At 40.1% G+C, this 16443-nt stretch overlaps 1 protein-coding gene across 3 annotated transcripts in view; it reads left to right on the top strand.

Annotated features, from left to right (window-relative positions):
- Window positions 1-14097, top strand: part of dtnbb (dystrobrevin, beta b) — a 35152-nt gene extending 21055 nt beyond the window's left edge. For 2 of the 3 annotated variants that reach the window (XM_034144478.1, XM_034144477.1), the window contains 9 exons: window positions 2041-2131; window positions 3327-3415; window positions 4078-4191; window positions 6412-6508; window positions 6826-6846; window positions 9035-9194; window positions 9710-9799; window positions 9894-9947; window positions 11038-14097. In XM_034144478.1, the coding sequence (XP_034000369.1) occupies window positions 2041-2131; window positions 3327-3415; window positions 4078-4191; window positions 6412-6508; window positions 6826-6846; window positions 9035-9194; window positions 9710-9799; window positions 9894-9947; window positions 11038-11063 (742 nt within the window). In that variant the 3' untranslated portion in view covers window positions 11064-14097. The remainder of the gene's footprint in view (window positions 1-2040; window positions 2132-3326; window positions 3416-4077; window positions 4192-6411; window positions 6509-6825; window positions 6847-9034; window positions 9195-9709; window positions 9800-9893; window positions 9948-11037) is intronic. The other variant, XM_034144479.1, reaches the window with a different exon arrangement.
- The last annotated feature ends 2346 nt before the right edge of the window (window positions 14098-16443 follow it).

Here is a 16443-nt window from a genome sequence, read left to right on the forward strand (position 1 = left end):
TTAATTCAGAGTTACTGAGAATTCACCAAATGTAAGTCAGTGTGGAAACCCAGCAGTGTGTGTTTCGATCAGGAGCAGTCAGAATCATTACTAAAAACTCCTAAAATATGTTTATTTTGATATGTATTGAGAAAGTTTAGATGAAATCATTATGGGATTTTCCCTCTCCTGTAATGTGTTATGTTTTTGTGCATGATAGATAAAATCCCAAAGTTCCCACCAGAGGGAGTTTTCTCTCCCACACTCTGAGAGAAACGCCTCCGTTGGACATAATGACATCACTATGTAACAATCACGCTTCTATTGGCTAGCTCTTAAACTTATTGTACGCGATAGGCTAAGGGGTGGGGAGTATCGAAGCGATTTACCGATCATAACAGTGTTGTATTTTTGGCACTATATAGAAATGAAACATTAGTACAAATTAAAATTAATGCATGGATAAATAAATTATAAATAACAAATGTTTCTACATTGTGCGGTAACATGAGGCCAAGGATTGCAGTGGTGATACAAAATGAAAGAGTCAGCACAATAACTGAGTGAATGTCAATGGAATAAATTGTACAAAAGAGATGAAGAACATGGCCGATTTCCAAAGCAGTTGTAAAAGGTCATATTGACAGCAAATCAGATCTGAACCCCTAACTAAAGAAATATCTAAAGTTACCAGATGGAAATGACACAGACATTGTTAGATAAGACTGCAAGCTTTGTTACTGATATTGTAATCATTCTTGTCAATAAGTCCGTCCAATATTGGCGTGTAGTTAGTCTTTAGAAATAAATTGAATATATCCTGCATCAGAGTAAGAAAACATACAGCTGTTCATAGAGCAAACATGTTGCCCAATTCGATTAACAACTTCCAGATGTTGATCAAATTGAATCTCTGGCTTCTTTAAGTTGTTACTATTAGTTAATCAGGCCATTCAGAACACAGCGTTTAAAAAGCATAGTCTGTCATATTTCTGACTGAATTTGAAGCACTGATTGCGTTTGAGTCAAAAATAAATTGGTGCTATCTTCAAACGTGAGACCAAAATAAAAGTATCCGGGAGAGATGCCAGTTCAGGAGGGCTTGGAGGCAGTGCACGCATCTCTGTTCAAACCCAGGAAGCTCCCTGATGGAGCAGCTCCAACTCTGAGAGCTCTAAGATCCAGACAGGCAGCCCGGCTCCAAACGACCTCATGGGGTCACGGCGTTTCCTGAGCCAACCCCGAGCAGCTCCCTGATGTCGTTAATGTATTACTTCCATTTAACAAGACACCTCAGGCTCTTGTCTACGCCTTAGCTTGAGGTTGGGACTGTAAATTATTTAGAAAGTGTTCCATTTTACAAGACATTTATTTTGAGTCAGGTGACACTATCTTGAAACAAGTCGAGTGATCCGCAGAGTATTTTAAGATATCATCAAAGGGCTAATAAAACCCTTGAAACAAGCGAAGTAGGAGCCGAGAACTAAAATGATCTCATCTCACAGGCAGCCTTTTTATCTGCTTTGAGGAAAGATAAGATTTTATTGCAATTGTGGATTAAAAAGGCTGGTTTGCAGGGTGTTGAGGGCCGGGGGGTTAGTCTCCGTTGCAGGTTGGTGATGCAGTGGTGTGAAGCCAGATTGGGTTTAATGGCCTTAATCATCACTCACTCTCCACTCAGAGTTGGATGCCCCATCTCAGCTCTCCTTCACTCTTCATTGCAGACCGCCTGCCGTGAAGGGACAGCATATGTCCGCTCATCTGCCCCGCACCATATGCCACACCCATGATCGCTTAATGTCTCACGCCTTATTTGACATTTCATGTTAGTGATGAGATGGTCAGAGCAGCCATCGGCACGGACACACGATTCTAAGTAATCCATCCCAGGTCATCGTAATAACCAATTATCCCAGACTGTCTATCAACAAACATGAAGGTCACCTCAATCATAAGGTCTCACATAATGACTGTACAAACTTTCCCGTGTACTAGCATAAGAGCTCTGTCAGTGTTTCTGTGTGTATGTGTGTGTGATGTATCTCTCTGTCTCTGACTCAGTGTCTTGGAGAGTCCCAGTCGGCTGGATGAGGAGCATCGCCTCATCGCTCGCTACGCCGCCCGCCTGGCAGCCGAGGCGGGAAACTCCACAGTGAGTGTTTCGCATCTGATGATTAGACAAGTTATTGTTCAGAGCTTCTTTGTAGCTCACCCTTATAAAAGTGATCTGATGAGCTTAGTGGACATGTCTCAAAAAGTCATAAATGTATTATTCTTTTCTACTTTCAATGAGTAACGTCTTTGCTCTGACACGTCTCCACCAATGCATGTGTTTTTGCATGTGTATATTTCGGGTTTAATGTATGTCGGTCCTGTTTGTGCATCTGTGTATTAGAAAACTTTTACAGGATAAAACAATTCTGCCTAAATCTACTTCTTCTAATCCAAACTACAGTCCTGACCAATCCTACATAGTTTCACTGTTGTTTTTTATGAAAAACATATTTTTGGTGCAGAAAAAATAAGCCTGTTTTTGCCCCATACCGCAAATATAAGACGATGGCTTAAAGGTGGGGTAGGTAAGTTTGAGAAACCGGCTCGAGATACACTTTTTGTTATATTCCATGGAATGCTCTTAACATCCCGATAGCAATGAATATCTTAAGTGCTTTGACAAAAAATCCATACAAAAAATGTCATCTGTGGAAGCCGTAGTACTGTAAAAAGCACGACCAATCATTTTAGCCGGCCCGGCTAAAATAACTGGATGGCCTACCTGCCTGTCAGCCTTCCATCTGTGCACAAACTTATCTCGTGCCCTCATTGGTCATGTGCGCGTTCGTGTGTGTTGGAGGAGGGGCTCTGTAAGGAAGTGGCAGATTTTCTCCGGTTGTGTATTTTCAAATTCTAGCGATCTCGAGCCGGTTTCTCAAACTTACCTACCCCACCTTTAAGCTGGTGGAAAATAGTTAAAAGTACCTTGAAAACAATAAATATCAAATACCAAATACACATTTTGAACGGTCTTTGATAAAAAGCAGACGGTAGAAGCTTGTGTAGATAACGTTTTCAGGAGAGAAGTTACACGACTACAGGCAGAAAATGTTCTTATTGGGTGACTTTGGGTTTATTTGGATGTGGTTTTTCACTCCGTTATATGGAGGGATAAAGGAAAGCTGTGGTGATGAAATAGTTTCCTGTTTATGCAGAAACATAATACGTCTTCAGCGGAAAGTCATTACTGCTCGCTGTGGTCTGACAGAAACTGTTGGTGTTTCCACTGTTGTTCTCTCACTGTTGTTACTCACCGTTCTTAATGCCATTCTATGCTAATGTTGGTTTTTCAGCAACAATGTCCTCCGACAGATTTGGGTTTCAACTTCGATGCCAACAAGCAACAGAGACAGCTGATCGCAGAGCTGGAGAACAAAAACAGGTCAAATATATAATTTCAACACTTTTACAAATCTGTGCTGTGTTACCGGGTGGTTGGCTGGCAGGGTTTTTTATTTGTTCAGTAAACTCTACTTTTACTTTTCTAATTACGATGCGTTATGTGACAGATTAGTATGGCAGTAAATTGCCAACTCAAAAAACTGAAACAGAGATGGTTCATATTTCCCCAAATGTCAGAATATGCCTTTATAAAATTAGCTCTACCTAGACCAACTAAAAGCTCCCTGCTGTACTTGATAATGCATCAAAACAAATATTCAAAACACTGTGAAAGCAGTAATTATGCATTGCATTTTTCTTTGTAACTTTTGGTGCCAATTTGCAGTAGTTGTGACCATGTACATGCTGCCTCCACACACTTATGCATTCACACACACAGAAACTCAAAAAGATGTGATCTCCAAGGAAGATTATGTCCTCTGAGAGCAAAACACTTGAGTGCTTAAGGGTGGGGAAAGTATTATGGGAGGGAGCCATAACGCTGCTGGTTGGGGCATGTTTTTTAGGCTGTTTCTGTCAATGTACTCTTACTCAAGTCAAATGTTGAGTGCAATATATTCATTTTAACTTATTTTCATGTCTTCTACTGAAGTATTTTCTCCACTGCTGCTCTTAAGTGAAATTATTGTCTTACTCCTCCAGAGAGATCCTTCAGGAGATCCAGCGGCTGCGTCTGGAGCACGAGCAGGCGTCCCAGCCGACCCCAGAGAAAGCCCAGCAGAACCCCACGCTGCTGACAGAACTGCGGCTCCTCAGGTATAAACCTTACTTACACACCAAACACCTCGTATGAGAGCCTCTTCAGTCCATCAACAGGATCAAAGAGCCATATATTAACACAATTAAGTTGTAAAACACTTTGGGGTTGTTGAGTTAATTCACGCTGGACTCATTCTTCAAGGAGAACATTATTTGCTGGTAATTCAGAAGGGTGTTTTTGAATGAGCCGGCAGCAGCATTCGTCACGCTGGCAGACCCCTGGGTCCAGTTGTTGGAATAGACTCACCCTGAAAGGACGCGTTACGGAGCAGAATGACGACTTGTTTTTCTGGCAGGGCCTTAATAATTCATCAGCAGTCAAGTTTATGATGAGCAGCAGTGACAAGGACTTACATTTTATATTAAAGGGGACCTATCATGCAAAATGCACTTTTGTACGTCTTTTATACATGAATATGTGTCCCCGGTGTTCCAGGGAACTCACCAAGTGTCAGAAAACACAACCCTCTCTATTTTCCTCCATACCAAAATCTCTAAAAAAGGGGCTGCAACGGATCTGATCAAAACTGATCCAGATTTGAACACTGTCCTGACGTCAGGACAGTGGCGCTACGGCTATTGGGCCAACTCCACCAATTAGGAGGAGACAGCCACGGCCATTGCCGTTCGAAAGCGCTGGAGACGCGGTAGTACATATGCCAGGCCTGTAGATGGTGCTGTTCTCACTGAATCTGCCCAGAGCTAGAAATTGTCAAATTGAGCGAAATGAGGCATGGCTAAAATGCATGATCTGTTTGGTATTTTGAAAAAAAAAAAGTATAAATATGCCTTATATAGGTATGGTCCTACACTATATTATTCAAATATAGCATGATAGGTCCTCTTTAAGTTAATGTTTAATACCATACATTATTAGCTGGGCCGTTGTATGCAGACAAAGCAGAACTAGATATGCATTTGAATTACATTTTCTCACTGGCACGGTAAAAGATTGATGTATGTAGAGGAATATAATTATGTTGTTGTTTTAAAACATAACACTTTTTACATAAAAGTATTGCTTTATCAGTTGAAGACGGTGTTTGTCTACTTATTATATCTCCCAGTTTAATTCAAACATGTTTAGAAACACCTTTTAAGCCTGTTTTTGATGCAGGTTTTTGAACTGGATATCATCTCATAGTAATATTTATCACAGTTTTTTTGCTTGGCTAGACGGCTCTGATTTGCATGTTTTCAGCCTGAGGATGCAGAACAGAGCAGATGTGTTTACAGTCTGCAGATGGTTGAGAGCTTTTGATTAGATGACTCACTACAACAGACAGATGATAGCTCGAGCTCTTTGAAGGTTTTTCAAAATGCAGTTGCTCTTTGTGAACACCAGAGGGTGATAACAAGACAGAATCCACACCAGATATTTAAAAGGGGGCTGTCAAAGTACAACTCTCTTTGGGCCAAAAAATAAATTACATGTTTTGCATTCTCAAGCTAAGAAACAAGTATTTCCCTTTTCTATTCTATTTATGAAGAACATCAGCTGTCTTCTTGCAGATGAGTAATAGTTAGTAAACAATTAAAGTAGCACTCCTCACTTGAAACTGCCAATGCTCCAGGTCAACACTTTTCATTTATAAATAGACTTTTCCCCCCTAGTAATTTGGTTACAGCCAAAGTATTTATGTACAGTACTGCAGCAACTTGCCAATGTTAAATGTGGGAAGAGAAAAAAAATTGCCATCTGTTATGCACACAAATTGCATTCCTGCTTACAAAGTGTTAGTGATAGCTGGCAATAATTATTATTTTCTTAAATAATAATTTGCAGGACAGATTAAACACATTTGGGGGGCTTTATAAGACTCTCTTGTCGGACATATTCTGGCCCCTTCCTGGTAATGTGGGATCCCTGCTTTAGGATGACCAGGTGTGAAGTGCATGTCACTTTTTACACCCTGTAGTGAAACGATCACTGACTTATATTGCCAGTAAAATATATATGTAACAGTGTAATTGATACAGGTAAAAATACTAGTCAAAAACGTTATACTTGCCCAGAGCCACAGGAACTGATGAAAATACCATCTGACTACATATACACAACCTGCAGTGTCTGAAACTGATCCTTGAAATATTGATCCCTTTAGAAAGTCACCCCATTACACCTGCAACCCAACACTTCCCCCCATTGCATTGTGTTTTATGATTGCTACCTTGTCTTCCCTTGTGTTTAATGTATGCATCCCAAACTCTGTGCAGACACAGGAAGGACGAGCTGGAGCGGCGCATGTCGGCGCTGCAGGAGAGCAGACGGGAGCTGATGGTGCAGCTGGAGGGACTCATGAGGCTGCTGAAGGTAAGACCCTCATCTGTTTCTACAAGAATTAGGTGATAACTCTGATTCTGAATATCCTGCTCCACGGTGCTCTATGGTGCTTAAACAGTAAGTCATTGTCCTAAGTCTAATATAATGTGCTTGATTGTGCTTTAAAGCTTGGTGGAATGTTGGTTAAATGAAATGTTGCCATGTTGGATTATTTGTTCAATGATGTTAAATAGCCGTATGATGCATGGACAAATCATTTTCTTCTTCTCTTTCTTCTTCTGTTGCTTTAATTCTGTTGCTCTCACTCTTCTTGCTCTCTCTCACTGCTTACCTGTGCTGGCTGATAGGATGAGGAGCAGAAGCAGGCTGTAAGTTGCCTTTAATTCAGTTTGAGCCTCAATACCTGGCTTTAGTCTCAGCACTCAGTCTAATGCAACTACATGAGGGAAAGATAATAGGACTCTGCAATCTAACTGGGTTACACTGATGTAGTCCTCTTATCCAGGGTACTCCACCATGCTGGAGCTAAAACCGCAGACTGTGAAACAATCCTTAAATCTCAGGTCCTCAGTCCAAACAAGTTGAGAGAAGTGGGTTTTTCTTGGCCCAGGTGTCAGGGATCTTTTCCTTTCATCGGCACTAACAACCTCCCGTCTAATGTGCCTGCAGTCTGGCCCGCCATCTGCTGCCTGGCTGCCAGCCATCGACCTGGTCTCACTACACCAGAGACGCACAGTGATCCTTTCTGAGGATATATCTGTCCTCTCAGCACAGGCCCTGGTCACTTACACCCACACATGGTTCTCATTACTCCTATACGCAGTAAAGGTGCACGATAGACGCACAGAGTATAGCCAGCCAGTATGGGGTTTCCTAAAGGTTTTCCTGCCATTGTTTTTGTTTGTTCTCCCTATAAGGATTAAGTTATTTCGACCACATCTGTGTCTCGGTTTGTTTTAATATAAGTGACCTTTAGAAGCACAAAGGTCATGTCTTCCCAAAGCTGCAATCTGTGAGTGCAATACGGCGTCGTGCATTGAAATATCACAGAATTGGCATTATTTCATGTGGGGATTAATCTGTTTTTTTCTTTCTATTAGAAGCCCATTTTCCCTAAAGTCTTTCAGATAGAAGATCATTTAGTTTGTCATGTAAATAAGCAAATATGCCATGTTATCTGCTAACTGAACCGGAAGAAATATGCCTAGAAACATTGGTTAGCTCGTCTTCATGCACCTGTCAAGGTCAAACACATAAATACAATGCATATCTCTAATTCATTTGATTCTAAAGTATATATTTGCTGAAAGTAAGATTGTGGCCAACTCACTAACATGTTTCAGCGCAACTCCCCCGGAATTTTCGAGCAAATAGGCATCATTTTATGTAAAGGTCTCATGACATGGCCATTTATACTGATCATAATTCCATTGTGGAGGTCTACTAGAATAGATTTACATTGTTCAATGTTCCAAACTCACATTGGTTTCTCATACAGCATCTCTGTATAGTATGTGTATTCACTCTCTGTCCTAAACGGCTTGTTGGAGCTCCTGCCCCCCCCCCCTCCCCTATGAGCCCAGTGTGCTCTGATTGGTCAGCTCGCCCACTCTGTTCTGATGAGTCCACCACCGTTACAGCGGAACATCAGTGATTATGTGTTACAATGGCGTTAGCAACCAGAAAATGACACCAGTAATGACAAACAGATGAGAATGCTGCGTGGGGTCTGGGTGCCGTGTTGGTGGGACGTTGCGCGGCTCGCTGCTGCGGACAGTGTGAGCTGGATAACCGGGGTCGTTTCCTGGTTGCTGCATGGGGTCTGCGAGACAGCGAGACACCGCAAAACTCAGCCTGAGCACACACACAAACTCTCAGGCTGAGTTCAGGCTGAGAAATCCGCGGAGCCGCGGCTGAGAAAAGATAAGGAGTGTGTGTGTGTGTGTGAGGAAGTGGACCAATCCACGGAGCCATTACGTCACTGTGACCCTTACGTCACTACGACCAGGAAGAAAACATTTGAAAAATAAAAATCTCCAACGAGGCGTTCTGGGGCAGCATAGACAGGTCTTTTCTGTGTTAGAGTTTTACTCGCTACAGGGTGTACGTTGAGGGTTTGTGACTCTGCAGACCGTTTACATGCAGAAAAACCTTCATAACACACAAGGGGACGAGTAATAACCAGAAAAGCATGACATGGGACCTTTAATATGGGATTACCTGATTTAAGTTTTATAGAAATAGTAGGACATTTTAGGAAACATGATACCTAGCTGAGACAGACCATATTCATGTATGTATGTTAAATGCGAGTGAAAACAAGGGAAAGAGCCTCCCTCTGTCCTGAGCCAACAAAAACTGCATACTATCATATCTAAAGCTCACACAATCAGAGTGGTATCAATCTTTTCATCCAACGCTCGACATGAAAGAAAATAACCCTATTTCCCCAAATGTCCAGCTTTTACATAACAGTACAGCTACGATGACGACATTCTAAAGGTTACATTGTGTTTATGGCGATACTGTAACTATCACGGTGTTTGTATGTTACAGTCGCAGTCTGGAGGCTCCCCTCACTCCTCCCCCAGCCACGGGGCGGGCTGCTCCATGCCGATGCCCATTCGCTCCACCTCGGCTGGGTCCACCCCCACCCACAACCCACAGGACTGCCTGGCCGGCGTGGGGGGCGACGTGCTCGAGGCCTTCGCTCATGGTGAGTGAACACCAACTAGACTTAACTTTCATAAAACTGACCAAACCTTCATATTATATACCTGAACTTTTGAAAGAACATCCATAACATTCATCTGTTTGCAACTTATGTATATCAATGAGATAAGATAAGATAAAATAGGGCTGTATTCATCCCGAAGGAAATTGTTGTGCCAGAGTTACAAAAATACAATAAACACAGCAGCACAATAATAATAAAACTGTACACTAACAGTGCAGTAAAAAGAGGAATTCAATAACTACAGGAATCATAGATGGTCACATAATTAATGTAAATATGAACAGTATTTAGTATAGTGCAAAAAAAACGTAGTGGTAGTAGTTACGTAATTGAACGTACTACTGTATGTGCAAATGACAATAAAAGCCTTGAATGTTGAATCTATTATACTTATCATGATATTGCAGTAATTCTACCACCAGGCAGTGTTGGAATTTAAAATTGAATTAGTCTACTATAATACTTATACTTCACTACATTTCTCTGTTTCCCAGGTGTACCTAGAAATCTTCGTAATGATCTATTAGTTGCTGCTGACTCAATCACAAACACCATGTCGTCGCTGGTGAAAGAGCTCCACTCAGGTGAGTCTGTTGCACCTGGTTCATAATGTTATATCATCTGAATATGTGTTGTGTTAACATGTAACTGAAACTGAAATCTGTTACATTTTTTAAGTTGATGACGTGGCCTTGGAAGAGGATGCGAACATGAGGAACGGTGGGGACAGAAGTGAGTCCGACTACATGCTAATTGTTCACTACTACTGTATTAGTTGTTTAGAGCCATAGTCATTATATGTATACATTCCTACCACTGAGAAGTATTGTTTGAGAAGATACCAAGCAGTAATAATAATTTAAGCAATTATTTCAACTGTTCAAAGATAAGCAAGGTTCAAAGTTCATGGTATATAGAGCCGATATAGTGATTATTGCCTTTTTGTAAGAGATTTTGTGAAAGGGGGAAGTAGAAATGTGAGTATGGCACTCAAATACAAAATGTCAATCTTTTGGGTAATCATACAAATTGGCCTAAATATAAACTTGGAGTATTTTCTTCCTTTTTTCTTCAGCTGAGGCAGAATGATCAACAAAAAGTGGGAGTTATAATTAATTCATAATATATTAAGCAAATACTACACAGTTTGGCAGCCAAGACCAGCTGTGGATATAACGATTTCATTGAGATTAAAATATCAAAATTAAATTGTCATGATAATGGGTAAACAAGTTGTTATTTCAAAACAGAAAACAACAACAGATTGTGAAAAAATAAAGGCAGTTTAAACATGTTAATTATCCATTAATAGTTATTTTGAGTTAAAGAGATAATTAACCCGTCATCGCAAAACAACCTGCTGTTGTTTTGCCTCTTTGGAAACAACAGCTTGTTTTCTAAATATACCGAGATAATTAACCTGCCATCATTTGAAAATGTCATCCTGATATACGGTAAGGGGGAAATGAACTCACGATCTCAAGATAATGAAATCAAATGATTGAACAGTTGATCTTGGCAGTTGTTTATTATATTTCTATAGTAACAAGTTGCCTGAAGTACATTTATTTCCTGCGACTAGACGAACAGAAGTTGCGGCTCATTATGAAAGCGTTGTTTCTTCGTCTGCTAGAGTGGAAGAGTTGGCTGCACCTTTATCACACCTTTATCAGCCAATAAAAAAACTTGTTTCGCTTTTTTATAATGAGCGTCTGCTACAGCCCTCCATCCAAAGTAGCGAGGCATCGTGGCACATTGCCCCAGAGTCACTTTAAAAAGGCTGTCAGCAGCACTAACGTTGCTCTTCTGTGTGTGTTTCCAGGCACATTGAGAGTACAGAAGCACTGAGGAAACACAACCACCTGCAAGGACAAACAGTCAACAACTGGGAAGTATCAGTAACAACAACAATAACAACAACAACAACAACAACAACAACAAGCCCTGGCATTAGCACGTAGAGTAATGCATGCTGTAATCTAACAGGATTTCACTATGTGAAGAAAAAAAGTATCTCTTCTCTTCACACCTTGCAGGTAGCAAGATGTGTCTAATTAGCGAGTGTGTATGTTGTCCTGTAAACAAAAACTGCTGTAATTAATTAATGATTTCCCTCATGATGCTAAGGAATGGCTTGCTGTGCTTCCCCCCCCCCCCCCCCCCCCCAAATGTCCCATGGCAGCAGATCTTTCTGTAAATAAACACTGTAAACACAAGACCACAGGAAACGCCCCGACATGAAGGTGACAACATGTTCCCTTTTATTGGTTTTGTATCATTAGCGCTAGTGTTTATCTTACTTTTACTTTTTTTTATAATTTTTGCATGAAGTTGCACTTGTGTCTGGATGTAGGTACTGTACCAAGCTATGGCAGCTCTCTGTGGGTTTTCATTGGTGTCAAGAGTGTCTCCGAGTTCACACAGAGTTTGTTTACCTGCACATCCATATTCTAGAATTCGTTACAAAAAAACGGTGACGTTTGTAAAAGCAGAATCCTGGATATGCCCCGGTTTCTAATATTTTCAAATCTTGTGAAATGCAGTTATTTGTTTTTACTTTCTGACAGCTGAATAAGATCAATATCTTTCCTACAATTGTACCTGAAATATAAAGCTAGAGCCAGAAGATGGTTAGCTTAGCATAAAGATAAGGATACAACCTTAGCCTGGCTCTGCACAAATGTAAACATCAGGACTTCTAAGAGCCTTGCTGACAGCATTAGCATGGCAGTGAAGACTCAAGGAAGCAACTGTGTTTGGCTTGTCAGCTTTCTTACCAAGAAGTACAAGAAATCTATACGCTAAATATGAAGCTTTTACGAGCAGCTATTTTGCCAACCTTAGCTAAAAGCCTGGAACAGCTAACTTTGCTCTTTCCAAAAGGTAACAAAATCGACCTTCCTGCACCTCTAAAACGCTCTAAGTCTTTCTAAGGATGTGGTGATATATGTTATTATAGTATACAGAGCATATTAAGAAACAATACAAGCTATCGAGAATACTTTGTGCGTGTAAACAAACTCACTAGAGTCACTACTGTACTGCTGCTATACTGGGCTCTCAGTGAGCCACCCCCTGCAAATAAAGGGCTGTGCGATCAAAAGAAACTAAGAGGCTACTACAAACACAATAACGAGTCTCGTTGTTTTACTCCGCAAAAAATGTACTGAACACCTGACAGCTGACAGCCTCAGTATTTAATGTTTAAGTGTAGGGAAGCACCTCAGGATAACTAGCAATGAATTAGGCGTTTAGTTTTAGTTACAATATGCAGGATACAGGATGTAAGGATGTAAGGTTGTAGCAAGTAGGAAATGCTTTGAAAGCTTTATTTAGTTATCAAAGGAATATTAAAAATGGTTATGTGCAATGGTGGTAGGTGCTCAGGGACTGCAGAGCTACTATAGCTGATATATAGCGGTAATGTCCTTTAACTGCTCCACATTAGGAGGTTAACGATCAATGATGAGTACAAATTGAGGGTTTCATTCCAAACACAATGTTTTTACACAAAGAAAACCTTTTGTGATCCTTGTTGTGGGATTAAGTCAAAACGTGCAAAAGTAGTTCATTTGACTCTAATTTAACTTATACATTTGTCTTGGAATAAAACTCTTTAAATATCTAAAAGGAAAACAGCAAGTGATTACCGCTGGTTAAAGAATGTGGTTTAAATGCTATTTGGTGAAGCATGTTGTTGGATAGTTTGTCTGTGTGTGAATTAGTGTCTTTCACAGGAAATCAAAGAGAGGATTTTCATTGGGTCTAAATAACATTATTTTTGTCCTTCAGGATAAAAGATTTGAAATGTTTTTTTTTTGTGTGAATTCAATGTGATAAAGGTCCAGGGAAGTATTAGTATGAAATGCGCAGAAAGGAAGTCAAACGGACTGAATCGAGCTGAAAACATGACGTTTTTATTTTGAAATCTGTACAGTAAGCCTATCCTATAAGCTAAGTAAAAGGTATCGACAACCTGCTACACTGTGTCAAGAAAAATAACAAAAAGAGGCTCCTTTGTTATTTTAAATGTGATGTTTTTATTCAGTTCTGCTCTGTTATTATCGTTTAGTATTAGTGGAGTACAGTCAGTGTAATGCGTTTGTCAAACAGAGATTCACATGCATACTCGCGCCTGAATAGTCGCCAAAATACGAAAAAAGTAGAAAGTACAACATTTTAAATTCTGTGACCTCTAATGACAAAGTTTGTTCAGTCGGAAAGGGTCCAGCAAATACTTCAAATGCAGAGGTAAAGATTTAAGAAGTGACTGTCTTGCCCTTCATCCTTTCAGTTTGTGCCTGTAGCTGTTCTGTAAAGTGCTGTACAAAGTAACCATTCAGCAGATAAGATAATCCATCCGCCTTTATGTCTGTGACTGTAGATATTTTTATTTATTTATTTAATGTGTTATGAGGGGGAAACTCATGCTCAGCCTTTACATTTGTGCCAAACTGTTTGTGTGTCATACAAAGTACAGGTATATATCAAAGTATATCTGCGTTAGTATGTTGTTGTTGCCCATCGTTTATTCACAGACTACCCGGAGATGTTATTGGTTTCCTGCTGGAAAACATTTAATATAGACAGACGACACATTCCAGATCGACTGATAGACTCACGGATGTCATTAAATGTGGAGGCAATACAAATAAAACCATCCATTGTGATCCTGTTATTGTTTGCAGAGAGACAATGTGCAAAGAGCAACAACGCCCCCCCCCCGGTGTTATTTATCTATGTCTGTGTTCTGTACGGTTACGCTTCTGCTACACATTTGTTTCTCGTGTTGATTTTACAAAAACATAGTTTTATGCCACAAAGCCACTGTCTTTTGTAAATAAATCAAATGTGAGATATATTAAAAAGATTTAAAATATGGCTTCTACTGGTCGTGTCATGATTGTTGGTGTATTTTTTTATTAATTAATACTTAAATGCCCTATATCATATAACATACGACGCATATTTATTAGTTCCTATACCATTTAACTGTTTCAAATGTGAGTAACTGACTGAACTCAAATATCACAGATGTTGTTTAAATGGTGGCCAATAAAAAAGATTGATTGGTCATTTATTAGCATTTGAAAATAAGAAGGAACAATTTGGAAGTACTTTTAATTGAGACTTACTTTTTTTTAACTTCTAATATACTTCTTTTAGCAGAATATTACATTTTTACATTTTTGCAATAGCAAGTTGCTTTTTCACAGTCACATACTAAACTACATGATACTGTGTGACACATATCTATAAAACATATTTATATTACAAAAATCAAACAACAATTCTGTGTTACATTGACATTGATTAAACTACACAGAAGTATAAAATAAAATAACACTTTTATGAATTTGTTTTCATAGTCTGGTCTGACATGAATAGATATGAATGTGTCCATTGTTTATTTGTCGGTCAGTCATTGTGCTTGTCTTCAGTTCATAGACCTCATGCTCACATTCTAGTTAAAATGGTTTGTTTCTTCCAAACAAATAGGTAAATGAAAACCTTAAATCTTATCTCTCTTGTTTCTCACAAGCTTCATCTTTTCATCTTCGTGAAAACACACAACTTCCTCCTAACATGTCAGAAACCAATGCCTTTCCTGTATCACCTACTAAGCTACATCAAAGACTCTTTTTCCTGCTGCTTCAGGCACCAACAGTGATAAAAACCACACAAGTGAGATGAGGTCGGACCCACTATCATCATCCTCCGTGGGTTTCTAGGAGGACACAGAGTTTCCAGCAGCCTGCCCCACACACACACACACACACACACACACACACACACACACACACACACACACACACACACACACACACACACACACACACACACACACACACACACACACACACACACACACACACACACACACACACACACACACACACACACACACACACACACACACACACACACACACACACACACACACACACACACACACACACACACACACACACACACACACACACACATCACACACACACACACACACACACACACACACACACACACACACACACACACACACACACACACACACACACACACACACCACACACACACCACACACACACACACACACACACACACACACACACACACACACACACACACACACACACACACACACACACACACACACACGTCACTTGTTAGACACTTTTATCCAAAGCGACTGACATACTCAATACTGTGAGCAATCCCCACAGGAGCAATTTGGGGTGAAGTGTCTCAGGGACACAACGACATGCTGACTGCAGTGGGGTTTGAACCCACACACACGCACACACACAAACACACACACAGTCCTATTTAGGGTCATGCTGATGCTGCTCTGTCCTCACATGAACCTCTGACTGAAAGAGGAGATGCGGCTGCTTCCAGATCAGTGAACCACATCCGCCTGCTGCACACACATTTCCTCTCTCCCTCATTGCCCCTAAAGAGCTCTCAATCTGCCTCACGCGGAGCTCTCTGTGAGCCTTTAATCCTCCTGCGTCGGCAACATTTACCTCTCTATGTCTCCGACTAGTGGGCGTGTGCAGGATGAGTGCAGGCAGGCTGCTGCAGGGTTAATGGAGTGAATGTGATAAAGAGATTTCAAATCTTGTCCTAGCTGCACTCTGGGAAATGAAATGAAGATGTGCTGCTAGAGGAAGATCCTGCTCAGAGGATACAATCTAAAAGGGCTGCAAGAGATGAGCTTCATGCTACTGTACATCCGATTTGATTTAAAGCAAACAAACTGAATAACAAAGTGCACCCAGGAATGTGAAATGATCTACTTGAGAAAGTCCAGTGCTGCTTTTTCAAATATGTTTGTTAATAAGAAACGTATCAAATGGTTTCAAACATATCTATATTTATCTTTTTCTATTCATACAGTACCATTATGTTGTTGTAAGACAGTACAATTGTGCAGAAATCTCCTTTATGCCAGTGTTTGCATCCCTCACTTGTATACTATATGCTTCTAAACAGATGCATATTTTGAATGTTATTCGAAATATGCATCTATTTGGAAAGACAAAAAAGTTACAATACATTTATTTTTTATTAAGCAATAATACTGGAGAAACAAGTGACAAAGACACAAATCCATCTCTTTGTGCATGTTTTATTATTAGTTTCAGTTACGCAAAGCAAAAATCCAAGTTAAAATTGGACCCCAAAGACAACGTTTTTACTCAAAACAAGTTATGCTACATATCCT

The sequence above is a fragment of the Trematomus bernacchii genome, unplaced genomic scaffold, assembly GCF_902827165.1.
Source record: "Trematomus bernacchii unplaced genomic scaffold, fTreBer1.1, whole genome shotgun sequence".
NCBI lineage: Eukaryota > Metazoa > Chordata > Actinopteri > Perciformes > Nototheniidae > Trematomus > Trematomus bernacchii.